At 46.2% G+C, this 25,217-nt stretch overlaps 1 protein-coding gene across 2 annotated transcripts in view; it reads left to right on the top strand.

Annotated features, from left to right (window-relative positions):
• LOC147417630 (glucosamine inositolphosphorylceramide transferase 1-like) overlaps positions 1-25,217 on the top strand; it is a 132,371-nt gene that overhangs the window by 73,892 nt on the left and 33,262 nt on the right. For both annotated transcript variants that reach the window (XM_086507592.1, XM_086507594.1), the window contains 2 exons: positions 974-1,096; positions 1,178-1,345. In XM_086507592.1, the coding sequence (XP_086363718.1) occupies positions 974-1,096; positions 1,178-1,345 (291 nt within the window). The remainder of the gene's footprint in view (positions 1-973; positions 1,097-1,177; positions 1,346-25,217) is intronic.

Here is a 25,217-nt window from a genome sequence, read left to right as displayed (position 1 = left end):
CCCAAAGTCTGGTGCCCCTTTCGGTACTTGTTTCTTTATCACTTCACACCTATGCTCTACACACACACACACACACACACACACACACACACACACACACACACACACAGAGAGAGAGAGAGAGAGAGAGAGAGAGAGAGAGAGAGAGAGAGTCTTATATATGTTAAGGCCCTTGGCTTTGAAAAGCATTCACATGAAAAGCTACACGTGCCCAAAAGCTCTCAGGCCCTGGTCCGGTGTCCAAAAGCTGCTCCGGTCCGTACAGTGCGTTGCCACGGCAGCCGGGATCTCCGCAATTCGTGGGCCATTGGTATGCTGTTGCCACATCAAATGTCCATGCTATTTTCTTGTATTTTAGACCCCTCGGCTGGCAGTTTTAAGCTGATAGGATTAGGTTTCTAAAACCCTACTATCAATGCCATGTCACCAACTTGTGACAGTTACTTCGTTTAGGAAGTGATAAAAATGAGATTAGGTATGTCAAATCGATTGTAGTTTGAGGACGTTTTAAAAGCATTACAGCCATACTTGTTTTTGTGTTTCACATTAACCTCTATGAGTGACTCCGGATATTCACAAACCCAAAGGCGATATCAAATAGCACAACCTCGTGCATTTTCAGTCCATGATCTTGTGTTTGGAGATGCCAAAGTTGTGTACCTAGGTACAAAGAAGATCTAGCTATATGTATTGCAATCATTTAGTTGTTTGTTTTTATTAGTTTGTTGTAAATTTGAAGATATGGACGCCCTCTTTTCAAGATTTATGTCTTCTTGAGTCAGCTTGTTTCATAATACATTCCCATTACCTTTTTGTTTGTGTCTTTCTCTGGGGATTCTCGCGTATCCTCCAATTTCCACACACACACAGACGCAGACACTCATGCACACACATACATGCATGTACTTACCTCAATTGAAATGAAACAACTGGTTGGTTAAGCTTTTCAAGGTTGGTTCTGCCATTGCTGCAGGGAAATTTTTGGAACGATCAAGCTTCTGCCTGGCCTGTGGCTAACCCTGTAATGACATGTGCTTCTGCATCTCGACCAAGTCATCCGAGCAATTTTGTTTCTGATCCATTTCTCTTTATTCAGGTTTGCAGTGTGTGAGTAAACATGTCATCTCGTTAGGCTCTTTGAACTCTTTCTTAAATGTGCAAGAATGCTTGTGATCAGGATACAAAGCTGTTTGTCTTTTATGAGACAAAGAATGCCATCACAATGCAAGGAGATATTGGAGTGGCTGAGAGCACTGATGGAGGTGGAACATGGAGGCATCTTGGAATTGCCTTGGACGAAGAGTGGCATCTTTCATACCCACATGTTTTTGAGTTTGATGGGCAGGTAAGGTTGTAACTTGTAATAGCGGAATTTCGAAAATTTTCTGCTTGGTTTTGTTCTTTTTTAAGCGGTGTTTTTGGTTTTTTCTCCCTGTTTTTGCGTTGCCTTCTCTTCTGCGATTTTTTCTTTTCTGTCTTCGCTGCGGTTGTCTGTTTTGATTTTGTTGTTTCCCTTTTCTGCTGTTTCTTTGTCTACAGACGTGTGCTTGTATAGGGTCGCCTGCTGGATTTGTACACGGTATGTGTAAGGTTGTGGATTGGGAGCATGCTTGTCTATATGTGAGTCCTTTTTTTGGGGGTTGGGGGGGAGGCACAACCGAGCGCAAATGCATGCTCCACAAGTTTCTGGTGTGGGTATGTGTGGCTGCTTTCTTTTGTTTTCTTTCTTTATGGTTATTTTTCTTGTCCTCCTCTCCCCTTCGTGGTTGCCCACATCTCCATTCAATCAGCACAGTTCCTTTGCCTCCCCAACTTTTTCCTCTTGGTCGACCTCTCTGTTTGGCTTCGCCTGTCACCAGCGTGTGACTACTATCTATCCTTTTTGTTGATTTCTTTTTTATTATTTATTTACTTTCACTTTTTGGAAACATCCCTCGGGAAATCTAACTGCCCTGCATTGCATAGCTAGTGTGGAACTGTTCAGAGGGAGTCCAGGCTTGAGGGCAAGAGAGCACTAATGTTGGACAAGGACTATGGTTAGCCAAAGTGGGGTCATTGATTAGCCAAAGTGGAATCCTTTGCTACAGAGGCTACATTTCAGTTCTGGGTGTGGCTGCAGTGTACAAAGGGGGTCAGATGACCTAGAAAGATACAATGGCAACATCTCCTAAAATTTAGGGAACTGCTATTTTGGGAGCTGAAAATGTGCTCGCGTCATTACCTCCGGTATGACTAGGGGAACATTTTCTTACTCTGCAGTGAAGTCAACCGGGCAACTGGTCGGGACATTTTTAGGCGGCAACCCTGAAACGGGAAATAGCTTGTAAATGCGCCAAGTGGCACATTTCTGTGCACTTTCCTCATGCAACAAGAAGTGGCGCTGAATTTATAGCTGGGAGGCTCATTTTGCAAGTTCCTGTCACAGGTTAAGAGCTATGGAGTGCTTCCTTTCCCTCCTATGTACAGTGCGGTGTCAGGAGTGATGCCCTGCATGCTACACACTGCCCTCTCTCTCCCCTATGGCAGTATGTTATGCCCCTCTAGTGGGCTTTTCAATTGACCAATGTACAGTTGTGTGGGTTCATGCGCGATTACCGAGGTTAGAGCCTCTTGCACATGTACTGGATTAGCTAGCGGCTAATCCCCCGTAGGTATAGGTGAATTCGGAGAGGTTTCACGCTAGAAATCTCGTCCGATTCAAAGGGCAAGTAGCCCTACAGGTGCGGGAGCTCGAGGACTTGCTACGGATGCGACCGGCACGCGAAACGGAGCCCGAAACAGTAAATTACAGCCTGCTGTGTATTTTTGCAGGTTTAGGGTTTTGGCCCTAAACGGACCCTAATACCCCCAGGAGGTTTGGGGACGCTAGGGGACCGCTGTATAGGTGATCTGGCGCATTTTCGGGGCTGAAAACAGAGAATTCAGTGTGCTGCAGATTCTCGCCAGGTTTTGCACAGTGCCCGTATGCATCGGGAAAGTCATTCAATGCGTGGGAATACTGACTGTGAAGGGTCCTAGTACAGTTATGTTGCCGAAATCGGGCCGGAACAGTTGAAATTCAGCCAAGCTTGTGGGGGGCAGCTTGTAGGGAACCACAACGTTTATTCCCTCTTTTAAACAATAAAGAAATACCGAAAGGGACGCCTAAGTTAGGGGCCAATCTGGTGTCGGTCTTTTCATACAGGTGCAATCTAGCAGCCTGTATCCCTCTCCCCTTTGTTGTGTCTTGAAAGTACAGGTAAAGTGGGCGACAAATTAAATGGGTGAAAGCAAATAAGGTTTAAGTCTAAGGTCTACCGCCCTTCTTGAAAGTACAGGCCGGTTTCATGGTTCCATCGCCGGGATTAAATCACTTTTTCCCATAAAAGTGAGCCTTGGTCAGTTTGGGCTTGAAGACACAGGGGATCATAGACCAGACACAGGAAATTGCAATTATGGCTGACAGACCAGATGATGTGACTGAAGAGGTTTCCTCCTCACAGGGTCAACAGACACATGAAGTGGGTGAGTCTTCAAGACCACCACAGTCGGATGATGATATATTCAGGACTCATTTGGCTACTGCTGTGGCTATGTTCACACAAGTAATGCAGAACCCGAGGTTTTTAGCCTTTCTGCAACCTCCTCTTTTGTCTCAGCAAGTTGGGTCACTGGATCATATTCAAAAGCCTGTTAACGCTCGAGCACAGGTGATTCATACTGCAGAGTCAATGGAAACACCTGTACAATTGACGGAGAACATGCAGTCTCCACAACCTGTGCCTAAGGTGCAAGAACAGGTGGCTGAGATACCAGTCTTTCAAGCTGTACCAATTCACCCAGCCACTTTTCAGCAGCCTATAGCTGGTTCTAATGGGCAGGGAAGCAACCTACAGGCTATGCAACAAGTCTTCCCACCACCTTCAGTACACCCTGGCTATTTTGGAGGTGGATCGGTATTCCAGAGCATGGCTGGTCATGCACCAGGAAATCAGTTTTACACGCCAAGAACAGTGTTTGGGGGTGCTCAAACGATGATGCCTAACCCCATGTATGGTGTCACGGGCATGTTACCAGGGTTTCAAAGCACTTAGGGCCAATTTGAGATGGCACAGGCAAATTTTGGTATGGCTGGAATTACAAATCAGCAGCCAAATATGGCATTTCCAGGTCAACTTAATTGCGATCAGGGAACACAAATGAACCCTAACAGTGTTCCCATGTTTCAGTCACTTCCATATGACAACTTAACGCAACTGGAGAGGCCAACTCCGTACAAAGAAGTTGGCAAAGGTGTGACATTCACGACCTTTACAAGGTTTGATGACAGGAAGAAGGCTCTCTCATTCCTCCAGCAGTTTGACAAGGCCTATGCAGGGGGAAACTTTACAGAGGCTTCAAAGGTCCGCAAGGCAGCCACTTTCTTGACAAGAAATGCGGGACAATGGTGGACAACTTTATTGCTGCAAGGGCAAGCTCCGTCCACATGGATTTACTTCAAGCAGATTTTTGTAGCAGCATGGTTATGTGATGACTTTGAAGCAGATGTCATGACAGAATGGCACCAGCTTAATGCTGCCACTTGCAAGAATCTCGATGACTACATTCGGAAGTTTTGGAAAGCTCTACTTCCAATAACTTCCTATAGGTTTGTGCCATTGACAGAACAGATTGAAAAGTACTGTTGTGGCCTACCCAAAGGATTGAGAAAGTACTGCACGAACACCAAAGTTACTACTTTGACGCAGCTCATCGAGGTAGCAAACACTGGCAATGGTTTGCTCAATGGAGAAGATTGTGAATTCAATACTGGCGTCAAGGAAGGATCAGCCAAGAAAAATTCAGCGAAGAAGTATGTTCCCAAGGAGGTTCCTAAAGTGACTTAGGAGCCGGCCAACGCAGGGAAAGACAAAGCTACGGTTGAATCAGAAATGGGACCAGCGAAGAAATGGAAAAGACGTTTTTCTCGCAAGTCGGAAGAGCAAAAGAAGGTCCTGAGGTCAGAGAACAAATGCTTCATCTGTGAGCAGCCTGGCCACATTGCTTACAATTGTCCTACAAAGAAAAGGCCAGCTGCTTCTGAAGACAAGGAGGACAAGAAAGGAAAGAAGCCCATGGATGGTCTAGTGCCAGATATGGTGGGCGACAAGCCAAATTCAGATGCAAGTGAGCTTTGCAGAGCATGGGGAAAGGTCAAGGATCAAACAATGCTTATCTTCTTTGATCCAGGTGCCAAAGCCAACTTCATTTCCCCAGAATTGGCTTCAAAGTTGGGAATCATACCTGAAGAGATGGGGTATACAGCAGAGGCAGGTTTGGCATGTCCTGGCCATACAGAGGCTGTTACACCCATCATCGGAAAGTTGCGTCTACATATCCAGTCCTATGTAGATGCTGAAGAATTTTACATCATGCCACTGGACGGATGTGATGTGTTGTTAGGTATTCCTTGGTTATTTCGTGTACTGGGAATCATGGATGCCTACAACAAAAAGATCACTGTACAGAGCAGGGGAAAGACTCACATTCTGGATGTAAAGCTGAAAGGGGAGTCTATTCCCGCTGTATCAGCTTCTGCCATTACTTCTGGAATGAAAAAGCATCTTTCTGTGTACTTGGTTTTTGCACGTGAAGTGTCAGATTGTGATGAATCAAATTTATCTGTGCTAGATAAAGAAAGGTCAATGTTTTTACAACAGTATAGTGACTGTTTTTCCGATTCATTACCGTCTCAATTACCGCCAGAGAGACCCGAGGACCATGCGATAGATTTGGTGCTAGGCAGTAGCCCACCAAATAAGCCTCCGTACATGGTTAGTGCGGCTCAGCAGAAAGAGATAATGGGCCAAGTACAGGAGCTGTTAGAAAAGGGGCTGATTCAGCCCAGTTCATCCCCATTCTGTTCTCCAGTGTTGTTGGTGCAGAAAAAGGATGACTCATGGCGTATGTGCATCGACTACCGTCGTGCACTGATCAAGAATACCATCAAGAATAGGTTCCCTTTACCTAGAATTGATGATAATCTGGACAAATTAGAAGGAGCAGCTATGTTTAGCAGGATAGATCTAAAGAGTGGGTACCATCAGATACGCATTAGATCAGAGGATGTGCACAGAGTGCTTTTAGAACAACGTTTGGCCTTTAGAAATTTTTACTGATGCCTTTGGTCTCACAAATGCTCCTGCTACGTTCAATAGGATGATGGACAGAATTTTCCGTCCACACCGGCAGTTTGTTGGTACATTGTTTGATGACATGATAGTCTACTCAAAGAATGAAGAGGAGCATAGGCATCACTTGGCCATTGTGTTCAAAGAGCTACAAAGTCATAGGTTGCTCATCAATGAAAAGAAAAGTGAATTTTTTCTGGAAGAGATTCATTTTCTCGGACACATTGTCTCAAAGGATGGTGTCAGAATGGATCCTGCTAAAGTTGAAGCGATCAAGTCATGGCCAGATTTGAAGACGGTGCACGATGTCCGAAGTTTCTTGGGACTATGCTCCTATTACAGAAGGTTTATCCGAAATTTCGCTTAGACTTCACCTTTACATGCTCTTCAAAAGAAGGCAGTCACCTTTAGATGGACACAGAAAGAGATTTCAGCTTTTAATCTCTTAAAGGAAAAGATGACTTCAGATCCAGTCATTGTGTTGCCAGATCTTAGGAAGTCATTTGTGGTCCAGTGCGACGCCTGCGGTAGTAGCATTGGTGCAGTGCTAATGCAAGATGGCAGAGTAGTAGCCTATGAGAGTAGAATCTTGCAAGGGCCAGAAAAGACTATGCAAGTCTATGAAAAAGAACTGCATGCCGTGATTCATGCGCTCTTAAGTTGGAAACACTACATGCTAGGTGCAGATTTCGTTGTTCAAACGGATCATCAGACCTTGCGATACTTCTTGACACATGCAAAGTTATTTGAGAAGCGTATGCGATGGGCAAATATCTTGTCCATGTTCCACTTTCAGATTGTGCATGTGGAAGGCATGAAGAATGTTGTGGCTGATGCCTTGTCAAGGAAGCCACAAATTTCAGCTGTGTCAATTCCTTATCATCATGAACTTGATGATATGAGGCAACAGTATGCAAATGATGAAGATTTTGCAAGGGTCTTCGAGCAGCTAATGGATGGACAACGTCATGAACACTATCTTCTCAAAGATGGATTCATGATGGTGCATGGCAGATTGTGTGTCACAAATCCATTGCAACGCAAAGTTATGGAAGAGAGTCATGTCTCACCGTATGCAGGGCATCGTGGTATCAATGCTACTGTTAAAGCGGTTGAGACATTCTTCTATTGGCCTACATTGAGAAGAGATGTGGATGCCTTTGTGCGAGAATGCCTAATTTGCCAGAAGGTCAAATTTGACAGGCAAAAGGCACCAAGGTTATTGTAACCACTACCTATTCCAGATAAACCATGGGAAAGTATTGCTATGGATTTTATCTTTGATCTTCCGAGAACGCAGACAAGAAACGATGGTATTTGGACCATCATTTGCAAATTCAGCAAGTAGGCTCATTTTATTCCTGTCAGGAAGAAGATAAAGCCAGATCAGATGGCACGCTTGTTTATGAGCAATATTTTCAAGTATCATGGCATGCCACAGTCGATTGTTAGCGACCGTGATCCACGCATGACAAGTTTGTTCTGGAGAGGCTTGTTTGAGAATATGGGCACCACACTCAAATTCTCTTCGTCATTTCATCCTCAAACAGATGGGCAGTCAGAAGAGGCAAATTCTACTGTCCTAGATCTGCTGAAGTGCTATGTGTCAGAGCATAAAGGAAAGTGGAAGCAGTATTTACCATTGGTGGAATATGCATACAATAATACAGTGCATTCATCAACTGGCAAGGCACCTTTTGAGATAGTTGGAGGTGGCAAGAAAGTTCCTCCCATACTGCGTACAAAGGACAAGATATTTGAAGCAGATAAGTATGTTCAGGACATGGATGAAATGTACAAGAAGGTCAAAGTGGCCTTAGAAAAGACTCAGGCAAAGCAAAAGAAAGCAGCTGATCGTCACCGTCGTGAAGTGGTATTTTCACTTGGTGATTGGGTGCTTCTACGCTTTGAAAAGGCAAGGTTAAAGAAGATGAAGGGCAAAGAAAGACTGTTTCCAAAGCTCAGCATGCGTTACTATGGGCCTTTTCAAGTGTGCGACATAATCAGCGATGTTGCATATAGGCTGAAATTGCCTGACATTTGGAAGATTCACAATGCGTTTCATGTGAGTCTTCTCAGACCCTATGTGGATGATGTGCCAGGAGATATGCCAGCTGTATGTGTCGTACATGTGTCGACAGGTGTTGAATACATCAGTGTTGACTGTGAGCATGTACGACATAGATGCAAACAAGGACGTTTGAGATTTCAAGAGGGGGGTATGTCACCAGCGTGTGACTACTATCTATCCTTTTTGTTGATTTCTTTTTTATTATTTATTTACTTTCACTTTTTGGAAACATCCCTCGGGAAATCTAACTGCCCTGCATTGCATAGCTAGTGTGGAACTGTTCAGAGGGAGTCCAGGCTTGAGGGCAAGAGAGCACTAATGTTGGACAAGGACTATGGTTAGCCAAAGTGGGGTCATTGACTAGCCAAAGTGGAATCCTTTGCTACAGAGGCTACATTTCAGTTCTGGGTGTGGCTGCAGTGTACAAAGGGGGTCAGATGACCTAGAAAGATACAATGGCAACATCTCCTAAAATTTAGGGAACTGCTATTTTGGGAGCTGAAAATGTGTTCGCGTCATTACCTCCGGTATGACTAGGGGAACATTTTCTTACTCTGCAGTGAAGTCAACCGGGCAACTGGTCGGGACATTTTTAGGCGGCAACCCCGAAACGGGAAATAGCTTGTAAATGCGCCAAGTGGCACATTTCTGTGCACTTTCCTCATGCAACAAGAAGTGGCGCTGAATTTATAGCTGGGAGGCTCATTTTGCAAGTTCCTGTCACAGGTTAAGAGCTATGGAGTGCTTCCTTTCCCTCCTATGTACAGTGCGGTGCCAGGAGTGATGCCCTGCATGCTACGCACTGCCCTCTCTCTCCCCTATGGCAGTATGTTATGCCCCTCTAGTGGGCTTTTCAATTGACCAATGTACAGTTGTGTGGGTTCATGCGCGATTGCCAAGGCAAGAGCCTCTTGCACAGGTACTGGATTAGCTAGCGGGTAATCCTCCGTAGGTACAGGTGAATTCGGAGAGGTTCCACGCCAGAAATCTCGTCCGATTCAAAGGGCAAGTAGCCCTACAGGTGCGGGAGCTCGAGGACTTGCTACGGATGTGACCGGCACGCGAAACGGAGCCCGAAACAGTAAATTACAGCCTGCTGTGTATTTTTGCAGGTTTAGGGTTTTGGCCCTAAACAGACCCTAATACCCCCAAGAGGTTTGGGGACGCGAGGGGACCGCTGTACAGGTGATCGGGCGTATTTTCGGGGCTGAAAACAGAGAATTCAGCGTGCTGCAGATTCTCGCCAGGTTTTGCAAAGTGCCAGTATGCGTCGGGAAAGTCATTCAATGCGTGGGAATATTGACTGTAAAGGGTCCTAGTACAGTTATGTTGCCGAAATCGGGCCGGAACAGTTGAAATTCAGCCAAGCTTGTGCGGGGCAGCTTGTAGGGAACCACAACGTTTATTCCCTCTTTTAAACAATAAAGAAATACCGAAAGGGGCGCCTAAGTTAGGGGCCAATCTGGTGTCGGTCTTTTCATACAGGTGCAATCTAGCAGCTTGTATCCCTCTCCCCGTTGTTGTGTCTTGAAAGTACAGGTAAAGTGGGCGACAAATTAAATGGGTGAAAGCAAATAAGGTTTAAGTCTAAGGTCTACCGCCCTTTTTGAAAGTACTGGCCGGTTTGATCGCCCCTCTTCCTGGTCCCCTTGTCCTCTGAGATACGGCGATTCTTGGCTTTGAATGTTCACTTGTTTTATGTTTTTTGCAATCATTTGTCAGAGTTCCATCTTGTGTTTAGGCTCTCTCTCTCTCTCTCTCTCTCTCTCCCTCTCTCTCTCTAACACAATATCCGAGAGGGATTTTTAATTAAAGATCCTCATTTTATCTTCTAATAATATTTGGTCTTCATTATGCTTCATTGCACTAAGCCTTGAGTTATCCTTCTTGTTGTCCAAAAAGCTACATTTTGAGAGGATATCCAAGAATTGGACTATGGGTAGACATCACCTATGATGTCACCTCAAAATTCAAAATTGAAGGCTTCTTAAAGCCATGAGCTCCAATTTTTGAGCGCTACTTTCTACTATGTGCTGCCGCTTACACTCAGTGCCATGCTTGTTCTCTTGTAGAGCTTCTCATACTTGCCACTAATTGGTCCCTTGTTGGCTCTACGCACTGGCAATCAGTCCTAAAAGCACTTTAACACGAAAGCATCTGATCCCAAAAGCTAGCGCTAAAGCTGCCCATCTCAATCGCGGAAATTCTTATAGCCTTCCACGTGGCACTAGCAGTGCAGAATGCGAAAATCTGTACGGCCTACCACATCAGCATGTCAACATGATTTACGGAAATTTCCCACAGAGTCCAAGATTTCTTCTGTTAGGATTTTGGGCCCAGGGCCGGTGCCTCAAAAGTTTTTTCAGTTGGTTGGCTTAGTTTCTCTTGTCCACTCGGCCATTTCTCTTCTAGTTGGGCATGCCACGTCATCACTTTGTGACATTGTACTCAACGGTGATGTTGTCTTGGACGAGTTTTTACCCTTGAGGGGGCTTTCGCTCCCAAGTCTTCCACGACGACCCGTGATTTACCAGTACTCGGAGACCCTGATTTTGTTTTGCCCCTTGATGAACCCTCTTCTCCTACCCCTGTTCCTCAAGCTCTGGAGGAGAATGCACCCATTTCAAATGATGCAGATGACTGTGGTTCTCATCATAGTGCAGAATTAGAGTCAAATATACTTTGCTCCTCCCTCAGGGAGCAAGTCAGACATTTAATCGAAGTGGCTATTGGAGACCTGGCGAGATTCAGCAACTTCAGATTTTCCACCTGATAGCCGGTGTAACAGACTTGGATACTCCAAGTCAAGAATCTACCGCGATAGCACCAAATATCCACTTCAAAACAGTTCAGAGTTCACAATCTATTTGACAATGGTCCGGCGGAGTTCCGTGCCTAGAGATATTGTTCCCAAAGACTGGCGTCCCTTTCGATATTTCTTTTTGTATTAATCTGAGTTCAAAGTACAAGAGTGCGGGCAGGCGCTCACACTCAGACTCTGCGTCCAGATGTTCTGAGTTGTGAGAGGCCAGTCCCCCTTATTTAAAGTACAAGGGTTGCCAAAAGCAGAGCCCCAAAAGCTTGTCATAAAAAGCTGCCCCAAAATAGGCTTGCAATTTGTGAAAGCTTCTCTAAAAATTAAAGCTCTTTTCTCTCTCTCAGCTTACATAAAATTAAAGCTAATTCTCTCTCTGCCATGGCGTAGCCAAAAAGCATCGCCCAAAAGCTTCCAGCATTGCCAGGTCAGCCTTTACAAACTGCGCCGTGATTCGCGAGTTGCCACGTCAGCAGATGGTACGGACTGTCCGCCTGCTGGCTGCAGCCACGTCGCCATTGCACAACAAGTCTTTCCCGCATTAAGGGGTAGTGTGTGTACACTGTGCAACCACGTCACCACTTTGTGACATACCCTCCTCTTGAAAGCATTATAATCGCCCTCGATTACGCCTGCAAAACAGACAGAAGCCATAAACTGCATTAGCAGACACTGACTGTTAGTGTGTCTAGGCACTAGGAACACACATCTAGCACATGTACCAATCGACAGTCACATCACACGACATCACTAGACATCAGAGGACATCACATGACATTCAACATTCAATCGGATCTTAGATCATGATTTATCGGCAATGCAGTTAGCAATCGCATCTAGATCCAGTCGGGATCTCATAGATGCCCGATTGTCTAACCCCTATTGCAACAATGTCTATTCGAGATCATTTAGACCAAAATGCTGTAGTCATTTCGTTTATCAGTTCCTTCACCTAAAAAAAAGTCAAAAACAAATCAGTTTCATATTTCGGAATTTCATTTCATAAAGGTATACAGCAGAATACTGTCAGCTCTCAGTATCCTTGAAGCTCAAAGAGACATTAGTGACTCTAGTATTCTAAAAATCAAGGCATCTGTTGACAAAGGAGCGGAGTAACTCCCCTCTTGTGCATCCTACTGCACCAGATTTGCGGCCAAGCTGAATTCTGGGTTCCATTTGGAGTAGACTATGCTAAAGCAAAAGCTTCGAGGTAAAGTTTTACAATCTGAGGAGTATCTGCTAGGTCCTTCTCCTCTATCCATTTCACATCCAATACAGGATAGTTCTTGAATTTAACCAAGAACTGCCTTCTTACTTTACCCTTACTCTTTGTGTCCTTATGTGCCAAAATCTGTTTAGGAACAAGGATCTCCTCGTTTTCCTCTACTTCGGATTGCTCATCGGGCTTCCCATCATCAGGCACATCACCTTTGAAAGGTTTCAAGAGAGTCGCATGAAATGCATTGTGAATCCTCCAAGTGTCAGGCAGTTTCGGTCGGAAGGAGAAGTTCTTTCTCATAAATCTGTGCTGTCAATTCCGGCCTTGAGAATAATTGGCTCTCATAAGCAATGACATGGTCTTCTTGCATTAAGACTGCACCCAGACTACGACCTCAAGCATCACAATACACTTCAAATGACTCCCGGCGCTGTCTTGTAGACGTCTCCCGGCGCGATTTGGATCTGATGATATCCACTCTTCAAATCAATCCTGCTAAAGCACGAGGATCCCTGTAATTTGTCGAGTATATCATCGATCCTAGGAATCGCAAATTTGTTCTTGATGGTGATTTTGTTGAGAGCTCTATAATCGATGCACATTCTCCAAGATCCGTCTTTCTTCAAAACCAACAACACTGGAGAGCAATATGGTGAAGTACTACGCTGGACAAGACCCTTTTCCAAGAGGTCTTTCACTTGGTTCATAATCTCTTCGTTCTGTGCTCGGCTCACACGGTAAGGTGGCCGGTTTGGTGGTGTGCTTCCAGGAATCAGATGAATGGTATGATCTTCAGGACGAGCAGGTGGTAACTCGCGTGGTAGGCCCTCTGAGAAACAATCGGCATGAGAGTGGAGAAAATCTTGGCGTTCTTTATCAAGTTTAGACATATTTGTCCTATCCTCATCACTCAACTCTTTCATAAAGATCGAGTAAACAAACAGACTAGATTTCATTAATTTAGAAATGGCCGAAGCCGATACAATGGGGACAGACTGGCCCTTCAGTTTTACATCAAGTACAATGGTTCTGCCCTTCTCTGTGGTCAAAGTTGCTTTCCTCGCCCGATAGTCAACCACGGCGTTGTTCCTGTGGTACCAGGGAATCCCTAAGAGAACATCACAACCCTCCAAATGCATTATGAAAAAGTCCTCATGCCCCAAATACCCCTGACAATGTTTGCCAATGACATGTGTAATGGCTACGTCCCTTCCGGGTGCTGCTAGAACTGCCTCCGCAAGTGGTCCCGTCCGATTGGGAGTGATCTCGAGCCGCGCCTCCAATTCCGGTGAAATGAAGATGGCCTTGGCTCCTCCATCAAAGAAGATCAGGGCTTCTTGATCTTTCAGTTTGCCCCAAGCTCGGCAAAGTTTTGTACTCTCGTCCATGGTGTTGGGATCGGTACCCACACAATCTGGAACCAGTCCTGTTTTCATCTTGCCTTTTCTGCCATGTTTCTCAGCTGCTCTCGAACTCTCAGGCCTGACGTCGTCCTTATCATTCTGTCCTTTCTGTGCCTTTTTAGGACACTTCACACGGAGATATGTCCATGTTCCCCACATCCAAAGCACTTTCCCTCCTTGATGAAGCGAGGTTGTTCTTGAGGAGTAAGCTTGGGGCGTGCATCCTTCTTGTTTGGGTTGCTCTTTGTCTTTCTACTTTCATTCCCAGAAGTCTGTTCGGCTCGTTGTGTCATGGCCTCATCGGTGGGGTAGGTCAGACTGCCAGAGTGAATGGCAAAGCCTCGCTTCACATGACTCATCAACTCTTGAATAGAAGCTGACTTCAGTTCCAAGCAGTGATCTCGGATCTCTGTAGGTAGACCCAAGGTGAACCGCTCAATCTGTTCTCTGAACGAGATCTTCTTGGATGAAGAGGCGGGTAGAAAAGAGCTCCAGAATCTCTCACAATAAGCATCCACTGTATCTCTCTTGGTCATCCGAAGATGGTTCCAAGCAGCTCGTATATCGTGTTCATACTCTTGCGTCAGCCAAGCAGAAATAAAAAGCCTCTTGAATTTCAGCCATTTAACTGGCGCAGTCTTGCTTAATAGAAGTGTGGACCACCAAGTTCGAGCATTCCCCTTAAAGTAAGAGGCAACTCTGGGAATCTTAGAGTGCTCTCAGTAACGCCCTCCCGCGAAAGCGATGTCAAACTGCTGTACAAAAGACATAGCCTTTGAAGCATCTCTATAACCAGAAAAAGTGTCAGTTTAGTTGACTGTCCACCTTTCTTAAACCCTCAAACTTTCTTGCTTTTGTCTTCTAGAAAGTCATACTGGTTGGCTTTATAAAAATTCTTCTTCTTTGTATAAAAGTTGCTGTCGTCATAGTCTGAACTGTGTGTAGACGAGTCCTCTGTAGAACTGTCACTCACTGGGCGAGATTTAGACTTCTTTGCCTTTTTCTTGCCCTTTCCGAAGTGTTGCTTCTTGCTTCGCTTGTTTCCTTTTTGGTCTTCTTCGCTCGAGTCAGATGAGCTAGAAGAACTGTCAGAAGAAGAAGAAGAAGAAGAAGAAGAAGAAGAAGAAGAACTAGGTACTCCTTCAAATCCAACACGCTTCTTTTGTTTCTTTGCCTTTTCAAATGCCGACTGACGACCCAAACAGCACGGGAAGTTAGTGCCTTTCTTCTGCTTTTTGCCGTGCTTTTTAGCTTTGTTTTGCGCGTCAAAAAGCTGTGCAATTCGCGCATCAACCACCTTCTAATTCCTTCTCTGAATACTTCTTGGGAGCAGGAGGTTTCTTAAGAGCGGGTTTTGGGGGTGGTGTCTCTCTGCCATGGCATAGCCAAAAAGCATCGCCCAAAATCTGCCAGCGTTGCCACGTCAGCCTCCGCAAACTGCGCCGTGATTCGCGGGCTGCCACGTCAGCAGATGGTACGGACTGTCCGCCTGCTGGTTGCAGCCACGTCACCATTGCACAACAGGTCTTTCCCGCACCAAGGGGTAGTGTGTATACACTGTGCAGCCACGTCACCACTTTGTGACAGCCGGTACTACACGACGATCTCAGAGACTTCGACTTGCTGAGGCAGATAGGACTTCATTATAGGTGAACTATGCTTTGATGTCGACAATGATCAAGGATAGAGATCCTCTGACAGTTGAGGAGGTGCTTTCACAACCAAAGTGGAAGTTGGCCATGCAAAAAGAACTTGATTCCATCAAGAAGAACAACACTTGGGAGTTGGTTCTGCGGCGTGCCGAGCGGAAAGTGATTGGTGCCAAATGGGCCTACAGGACCAAGTACAAATCTGATGGTTCTTTGGACAAGCACAAGGCAAGACTAGTTGCCAAGGGCTTCTCTCAGAAACCTGGTGTGGACTATGACGAGACCTTTGCATTGACTGCGAGGATGGGGACCATTCGGATAGTTTTTTCCCTTGCTGCCTTTTTTGGGTGGCCCGTTTTTCAGAGGGATGTTGTTTCGGCATTTCTCAATGATGACTTAGAGAAGGAGGTGTATGTGGAGCAACCTCTAGGGCTCGAGGATCCAGACTCCGCAGACATGGTTTGTAGATTGCTAAAGGTTCTCTATGGCCTGAAGCAAGCCCCTCGAGCGTGGTAACAAAAGATAGACTCTTTTTTCCTACGACACTCCTCGATGATCTTCTGCAGACCGAGATTTATACATTTACCGTGAGGGAGGATTGGTGACACTTGTTATTCTCTATGTGGACGATGATGTGATTGCAGGTAGCCATGTTGAGCGCATTTGCAGTACTATGGAGACCTTGGCTCCTGCACACCCGTGTTGCTCCTGCACACCCGTGTTGCCCCAGCCCGCCCACACCCCCCCCGCTCGCGTTCGCTGCCCCAGCCCGTGTCCTCCTCATTTGCTTGCCCTCGCGCCCCTTTCGCCATCCTTGCACCTGCCCGCCCCTTGGCCTCAACCCTCCTACTCACCCTCCGGCTCCTGTTTACTTTTTTCGCCTTCCACCTGCTTGTAGGCTGTTTTTTCAGCTTGTTGGTCTACGCCTCGACACCAACGCCCTTATCCTTTCAGCAGCAGACATAGAATGGCGGCCTCTGCTCCACCTCAGAGGGACTCCACAGAAGCCCCCTCGCCCGACACCGCGGAGCCGACCCTTCGACTCGCTCTTTCGCCAGAAGAGCAAGCGAGCTTAATGGCCGAAGTGGAGCGCTTGCAAGCCATTTCGGTTATCTGTAAGGTCATTGGCACTCGGCCTAGTCGGGGCGAGGTTCGGGATCTACTATAGGCCCGTCTTCTCTTCGATGTGGGCAAGATCACTGATGTCTAGATCCTCGGGAGAGGGTACTACTAGGTCGATTTCGAGTCTGCAGATATGATGACCAAGGTGATTTCGATGAGCCCACTCGGCATCAGAGCTGCTCGAGCTTACTTCCGACGTTGGCATCACGGTTTTGACCCTACTACAGATGTGCTTGAGGAGGAGGCAGACTTGCCGATTTCGGTTTGTTTCCTAGGCTTGAGGCGAGAGTACCATCCCCTCCTACTCAAGATTGGTTTCATGTTCGGGACAGTTCTAGAGACTTCACGCACGGCAGCTTCAGTTGTGGCCAAGGCCGCAGGTCTACCTACTGTCAGGGGAGAGCTCACCCCACTCCTCCTCCTGGTGGCCGACCTGTTGCAGCTCAGCAGCACTGGGTTCCAACTGGGAACCGTTTTGACCCCCTTCAGCAAGACCTACATGAGGAGGCCCCGTCCACTTCTGTTCCTCCACCACTGCCTCCTCCTCCCTCAGCAGCTGCCGCCCCGCCTCCTCCCCTCCCCCACCTCCACCTTCGTCCCCCCCGCCCCTCCTCTCTCCCCGATGGGGCCCATAGCCTCGTCTCCCGACCCCTCCACCACTCCTCAGACGCAGGGTATTGTCCACACTTCTGCCTCGAGGCGTTCTCTTGGTAGTGCTTTCGCTACGAGCCGTGTGGCTCGTGAGGGACAGCCCCACCTAAGGCTGCCTTTTTTGTCACGTGACACATCCAACCCCATGTGTCCGTGGACAAGCTACAGCATGACCAGGGTTCAGTTCAGTCAGGTCAGTCTAGAATAAGAGGTGATCTGGCACTTTTGTGAGTCTGTTCGCAATCCGTGCATGTCCAGACACTTAGATTAGATGCATATCCTCTGGTTGCACACAGCATGACCATCCGATTCCAGTGAGATCCCATCAATAGCATTTTTACAGTGCATAGACCTATTTTCCCTATTTTTTGACATTTTTCACTTATTATTTTCAAGTGAAAGTAGGTAGGGCAATTTTGCTAAGATAATGTATAAGCAAACCAAAGTTAGCACTTTATGGTAGAAGAGGCAGCAGGAGCACCTTGCTCAACAGGCAACTTCTCAGCAAGACCGACCTGGCGACAACTGTAGCGTTTTCAGCATTGCAGAAGGCCTAGCGTTTTTGCATCAGATCAGCTAGCGTTTTTGCACTTGCAGATTCACGGCGACAGTAGACAGCAGGTCGGCCCTAGCGTTAGCAGATTCCCCCACAACAGCAGATCAGCCTAGCGTTTTGCATTGCAAGACAACCGGCAACAGCAGAAGACAGACTTCAGCCTAGTGTTTTTGGTGAGCAAGACCAACCAGCGTTTTGCAGATTCTTCGCGACAAGATCCACAGTAGGACCAGCGTTTTCAGTTTTCAGCAATCAGATTCCGCAGTAGAACCCCCGAACCTCGCAGATCTCACCTTCCCACAGCAGATCCTCGCCGCACGGCCAGATCCCGCGAAGTTTGCAGATTCAGCCCGGAAAACGCAGATTTCAGCATCTGCGTTTTCAGCGCGTCGTCGTTGCATCGTCATCATCGACATCATCACCGACATAGAGTCAGAATTCAACAGATAAAGATTTGCAGAATTCATCCCTTAGTATTTTTAGATTTCAGCCTGTCTCGTCGTCGTCCTCATCGTCGTTGACATCGTCGGCAAGTCCAAGCATTGTAGAGATTTATGCAATCATAAGTAGACCGCTCTCGCCATAGAGAGTGGGGCCTTCGGAGGAGGGTTTGACAACTTCCTGGTGTCGTATTCTCTTCTCTCTATCTCTCAGTCTCATGCACTTCCATTCATAGTGTTCATCCACTTTGTTTGTGTCCATTGCACTCTCTCACTAAAGGAACGGAAGGCTCTCCCTTCCGTAAGTAAAAGGAACCTTGAGCACAGTTCGGAGCATTCATCTTGAGCAAAGTTCAACATTTATTCCGCTGCACCTAACATTGGTATCAGAGCTTTGGCAATGTTCTGTATCACTCAAGGAAAGAACCACAAGAATCACAAGATTTTTTTTTTGCTTGTTGCGGTCGCACGTAATCCAAGTCCTCTTGGGCGTGTCGATTCCTAATCGTGTTTTTGAAGAGTGACAGGAAACCCAAGAAAGAAGGGCTTGTCTAGCCTCCCCTTGTGCCTCTTTTCACTTATTGAGAGCGGACTGTGCACTTAGCGGCCGGCCAAAAAGCAACCTTGGTGTGAGCGCAAGGCCGCCAAGGGGTGCGCCCGCAGGAAAGAGAAGATTTCGGGTGAAGAGAAGATCCTTCTCTAACACAGATTGCAAGCGAAAGAAGAACCTCAAGAACCCAAGAACCTCAAGACCCCCAAGAACTCAAGAACCTCAAGAACCACCCAAGACCCACAAGAACCAAAGTTCCTCGTGAACTTATGAACCCACAAGAACCCACGACTTCAGTGGATGGTCATCACTCGAAGCGGAATGGATACTTCACTTGGAGGTGGTGAGCATGAAAGTAGCGAAGAAGAATTTCCCTACCAACGAGGTTTTTCTGACCCTCTCCCTTCGCCATCTACGATGAGGATTGCACTAACTTCTATGGAGGCTTTCGACAAGATGGTGATGGACATGAAGTTAGAACGCGAAGCACGAAAAGCAGAAAGAAAGGCAGAACACAAAGAAAGAATGGCAGCCATAGAGCGTGAGCACGAGCAAGCGCGCTTGGAAGCCGAAGAAAGAAAAGCAGAATTTGATCGAGAGACCAAAGCAAGAAAAGCAATGAACGCCCGACACATGAAAGAGATGTTGCGACTCTTTTCTCAAGTGCAGGCACATATACAAGAGATTCGGGAAAAGGAGACTCTCTCAATCTCTTCTTCTTCAAAGCATGACACACAGGATTTGCATGATGATAAGCATGATGGTTTGAATGATAATGACAAGCATGAAGAATTGCATAACAATGTCAAGCATGATGATTTGGATGACAATGACAAGCATGATGATCAAGATGTGATTATTCACAAGCATGATGGTTTGCATGATCAAGATGTGTTTTCTCACGAGCATGATGATTTGTATGACCACGATGTGATTGTTCACAAGACTGATGTGTTAGTTGATACTTTCTCTAGCGAAGCTAACCTCATTGTAGGTTCGATCAATCATGAAGAACCGATCTTGGCTCTCGAGTCAAGGTCCAAAGAACCCCCTGAGGACGAACCGATCTTAGCCTTCGAGCCTAGGTCCAAAGAACCTTTACAGGAAGTACTATGTGTTCGAATGATTCGTCAGCACGCATTGTACGAGTGTTCCATTCGTGATCGTTTCCTGTATTTTAGTCAGCGTCTTTATGTGATCCCTTGTCAAAGGCATGACATATTGTATGTTGAGCACGTTTCACTCATGAATGAGCACGGATGTATGTGGATTATTCATGAAAAGCACAAAAGTATGCATTCAAGGAAGTCACATTCACCGTCTCTTCCTTGGCACGATACAGTTCTAGAAAGAGCACATGAAAGTATGAGCACCAAGCATGGGCATTTCCATTGTGTTTGGCCATAGTTGATTGATTTAGATCAGCACGACAAGATTCGATCTCATTGTTTGCGTGTGTGTGGTGAACGGTTTGACACTCCGTCTATTTGTTCATCTACATTGCATGCACAGTCTTTTAAGAACATTAGATTTTTTCCAGTCACTTTACATGGAATAGGTATGTTCATGTTTTTGTGTTGGAAGTGGTTTCATGAATTTTCAGCCATGGAGATTCTTGAAGAAGGAAGAAGCATGACCCTAGCCAAAGTTGAAGTATTGAAGGAGCCACAGAAGATGTTATGTCGCTTTCGGCGCGGCCCAAAGAAGCAAGCATTGTAGACCTTTGTGAAGTTCAAGTATCGCATGACCCACACATGAGAGTGGGCCGGCGAAGAGTCCTTTCGAGGATTCCGGATGTTGTTGGCGATCTCCCTCGACGCCATCCAGCTCGGTACCAGTACCTCACTTTGAAAAGAAGGGGATGTCACGCGACACATCCAACCCTATGTGTCCATGGACAAGCTATAGCATGACCAGGGTTCAGTTCAGTAAAGTCAGTCTAGAATAAGAAGTGATCTGGTACTTTTGTGAGTCTGTTCGCAGATCGTGCATGTCCAGACACTTAGATTAGATGCATATCCTCTGGTTGCACACAGCATGACCATCCGATTCCAGTCAAATCCCATCAATAGCATTTTTACAGTGCATAGGCCTATTTTCCCTATTTTTTGACATTTTTCACTTTTATCTTTAAGTGACTTTTGTTGGAAAGTAGGTAGGGCAATTTTGCTAAGATAATGTATAAGCAAACCAAAGTTAGCACTTTCTGGCAGAAGACGCCGCATGAGTACCTTGCTCAACAGGCAACTTCTCCGCAAGACCGACCCGGCGACAACTGTAGCGTTTTCAGCATTGGAGAAGGCCTAGCGTTTTTGCATCAGATCAGCCAGCGTTTTTGCACTTGCAGATTCACGGCGACATTAGACAGTAGATCAGCCCTAGCGTTAGCAGATTCCCCCACAACAGCAGATTAGCCTAGCGTTTTGCATTGCAAGACAACCGGCAACAGCAGAAGACAGAATTCAGCCTAGCGTTTTTGGATCAGCAAGACCAACCAACGTTTTGCAGATTCTTCGCGACAAGATCCACAGTAGGACCAGCGTTTTCAGTTTTCAGCAGTCAGACTCCACAGTAGAACCCCCGAACCTTGCAAATCTCACCTTCCGGCAGCAGATCCTCGCCGCACGGTCAGATTCCGCAAAGTTTGCACATTCAGCCCGGAAAACACAGATTTCAGCATCTGCATTTTCAGCGTGTCGTCGTTGCATCGTAGTCATCGACATCATCACCGACATAGAGTCAGAATTCAACAGATAAAGATTTGCAGATTTCAGCCCTTAGTATTTTCAGATTTCAGTCCGTCTCATCGTCGTCGACATCGTCGGCAAGTCCAAGCATTGTAGAGATTTGTGCAATCATAAGTAGACCGCTCTCGCCATAGAGAGTGGGGCCTTCAGAGGAGGGTTTGACAACTTCCTGGTGTCGTATTCTCCTCTCTCTCTATCTCTCAGTCTCATGCACTTCCATTCACAGTGTTCATCCACTTTGTTTGTGTCCATTTGCACTCTCCCTAAAGGAACGGAAGGCTCTCCCTTCCATAAGTAAAAGGAACCTTGAGCACAGTTCGGAGCACTCATCTTGAGCAAAGTTCAACATTCATTCTGCTGCACCTAACATTTTTTGGTGCTCACTTCTTCCTTTGCAGCGATCCCCAGAGGTCTGACCAGCTTCGACATTTGCAGACATTGGGATTTCTTCGACTAAAGCTTCACTCGGTTTCTGGGTGATTCCTCTTCCGACTTAGAGGAGGCCAGCTTTCGAGTCCACGTCCTCTTTCTTGCAGCTAGAGGCAGTGAGGCCCTGGACACAGCGGTGTGTTTCTCCTTTCTGTTGTGTGGTAGGGATATCACAGAGTGGACCCAGCACACAGTCCTGGATTGGCTCCAGACCAAGGCTACTGAGTTCTCACACCACATAGGGGACAAAGCAGTGACAGATCTGGTGCAGACACTTTGGCCTCTTGCGAAGTTCAGCGTGACACCTCCAGATGCAGCGGGTTGCAGGCATATTGTGGTGCACTTGTTTGCTGACACTCAGTGCCCTCTGTGTTATGTTTTTGTGCATGAGGATTCTTGGACAGAAAATGTAGCCCTTCGGGTTGCACACTCGGCTTGGGCCTGGGCGGGACAGTCACTTCTTGCGCGCTTATCTAGAGGTCGTTTGGATGCGGATTACTCCCCATGCAAACTGGCCTCAAAGATAGCGAGGTTGGCTGCTGTTGCAGCATCTGTTTTCTCTCACTAACTCCATGAGGATCATCTCATGGAATGTGCAGGGATTAGGAGGGCTCCAATTTCAGCGTCAGAGGGGTCCGCTCCGTCAAGAGCTGCAGAGATGCCTTGTGGGTGGTGAGATCGATATTCTTATGCTGCAGGAGCATCATCTTTGTGAGAGCCGCATTCGGCGTTGTGGTCAGATTTTGCGTGGTCGCTATGAGACTTTTTGGTCAGCTGCTTTTGGACCTGGAGGCATCCAGGGTGGGCTATGTATGATCATTGCGGACTCTTTGCAGCAGCAGGCCATTGTGGGTAGGGGGATTATTGTGCCACGCAGGGCTCAGTGGATTACTATGGAGGTTCAGGGTTGCCTGATGGGCTTCCTGAACATTTATGCGCCAAATGTGGCGAGCATACGTGCAGAGTTTTGGGCTCACATTGTAGAGTCTCTGCCGCAGGCAGAGTGTAATAGACTTGGACACTCCAAGTCAAGAATCAATCACGACAGCACCAAATAACCACTTCAAAACAATTTACAGATCACAATAGATCTGCACTGGCTCGACGGAGTTCGGTACCTAGAGATATTGGCCCCAAAGACTGGCGCCCCTTTCGGTATTTCTTTATGTATTAATCAATGTTCAAAGTACAAGAGAGCGGTTAGGGTTTCACTCTCAGACTCTGCGTCCAGATGCTATGCAGAGTGTGAGCTCTCACCGCTTATTTAAAGTTTACAAGGGATGCCAAAAGCAGAGCCCCAAAAGCTTTCAATCAAAAAGCCTAAAAGCAAAGACTCCTTTTTCTCTTTATCAAACTCACTTGAGTTTTTAAAAATAAAGCAAACTCTTTCTCTCTCTTCTCAAATTGCGTAGGAAAAGCAATTGACGCAAAAACAACTGCCAACGCAACTTTTGGATTTTCAGCCTGATGCTAGGGTTAGGGTTAGGGTTTAGGACAGTTTTTAGGGTTAAGCTTAGGGTTTTTGGCAGATTTTAGGGTTTGCAGGTTTCAGGGTTAGGGTTTGCAGAATTAAGGTTTTCAGCAGCTCGGCTCCCGGACACATGTCATCACTTTGTGACATACCCCCCTCTTGAAAGCATTGTAATCGCCCTCGATTACACGTGCAAAACAGACAAAGGCCATAAACCGTCTTAGGAGACACTGACTGTTAGTACCTACGTACTAGGAACACACATCTAGCACATGTACCAATCGACAATCACATCACACGACATCACTAGACATCACAGGACATGACATGACATTCAACATTCATTCGGATCTTAGACCATGATTTATCGGCAATGTAGCTAGCAATCGCATCTAGATCCAACCGGGACCTCATCGATGTCAGATTGACTAACCCCTATTGCAACCATGTCTATTCGAGATCAATTAGACCAAAATGCTGCAGTCATTTCGTCTATGAGTTTCTGCAGTCAAAAAGAAGTCAAGAACAAATCAATATCATAATCAGGAATTCCATTTCACAAAGTCATCCAGCAGAATACTGTCAGCTCTCAGTATCCCTGAAGCTCAAAGAGACATCAATGACTTTAGTATCAAAATCAAGGCATCTGTTGATAAAGGAGCGGAGTGACTACCCTCTTGTGCATCCCACTGCACCAGATCTCCGGCCAAGCTGAATTCTGGGTTCCATTTGGAGTAGAGTATGCTAAACCAAAAAGCATCGAGGTAAAGTTTCACAATCTCAGGAGTATCTGGCAGGTCCTCCTCCTCCATCCACTTTGCATCCAATGCAAGATAGTTCTTGAACTTAACCAAGAATCGCTTTCGGACTTTACCTTTCTTCGTATCCTTCTGTGCCAAAATCTGTTCAGGAACAAGCATCTTCTCGTTTTCTTCCACTTCGGATTGCTCATCAGACTCCCCATCATCAGGCACATCACCTTTAAAAGATTTCAAGAGACTCACCTGAAATGCATTGTGCATCCTACAAGTATGAGGTGGTTTCAGTCGGAAGGAGACATCAATTATCTTTTCAGTGATGCGGAAAGGTCCGTAGTATCGCATACTAAGCTTTGAAAAGAGCCTCTCCTTTCCCTTTTTCTTTCTCAGGCGTGCCTTCTCAAAACGTGAGAGCACCCATCATCCTCCTTCAATTTTAAGTCGCGACGATGGCGATCCGCTACCTTTTTCTGTCGTTCTTGAGATTTTTGCAAAGTCTCGCAAACCTTGGCAAAAGCCGTATCTAAGTCTCGCGTATTATTCATCCGCTTCAAAAATCTTATCTTTCGTGCTTAGGAAGGGTGGAACCTTCGCAGCACCTTCAACAATCTCAAATGGCGCCTTCCCCGTCGAAGAGTGTATCGTGTTATTGTAGGCAAATGACGCCTTCCCCGTCGAAGAGTGTATCGTGTTATTGTAGGTACTTTTCCCATTGAGTCTTCTGAACTGAGATATAAGACTTCAATAAATCTAGAACAACTGAATTTGCAATCTCAGATTGCCCATCAGTCTGCGGGTGGAACGATGACGAGAACTGTAACCGCGTGCCAATGTTCTCCCAAATGCCTTCCAAAACAAACGCGTAAATCTGGGGTCTCTGTTGGAGACAATCGTCTCAGGCATGCCATGTAATCTGAAAATCTAGGCCACAAACAGTCTCGCTAAATGATCCGGCTTGACTGTTTTCTTCATTGCAATGAAATGAGCCTGTTTGCTAAATCTGTCAATAACAATCCAGATACCATCGTGACCACTCTGTGTTCTCGGGAGATCAAAAATGAAATCCATTGCAATACTTTCCCAGGGGCGGGTGGGTATGGGTAAAGGCTGTAACAATCCCTGTGCTTTATGCCTGTCAAACTTGACCTTCTGGCATACTAAGCTACTGCGCACAAACTCTTCGACAT

This window comes from Adiantum capillus-veneris, chromosome 30, assembly GCF_014529385.1.
Source record: "Adiantum capillus-veneris isolate H3 chromosome 30, ASM1452938v2, whole genome shotgun sequence".
Classification (NCBI taxonomy): domain Eukaryota; kingdom Viridiplantae; phylum Streptophyta; class Polypodiopsida; order Polypodiales; family Pteridaceae; genus Adiantum; species Adiantum capillus-veneris.
The sequence above is the reverse complement of the archived record's forward strand: the minus strand, read 5'-3'. Positions and strand labels throughout refer to the sequence as shown.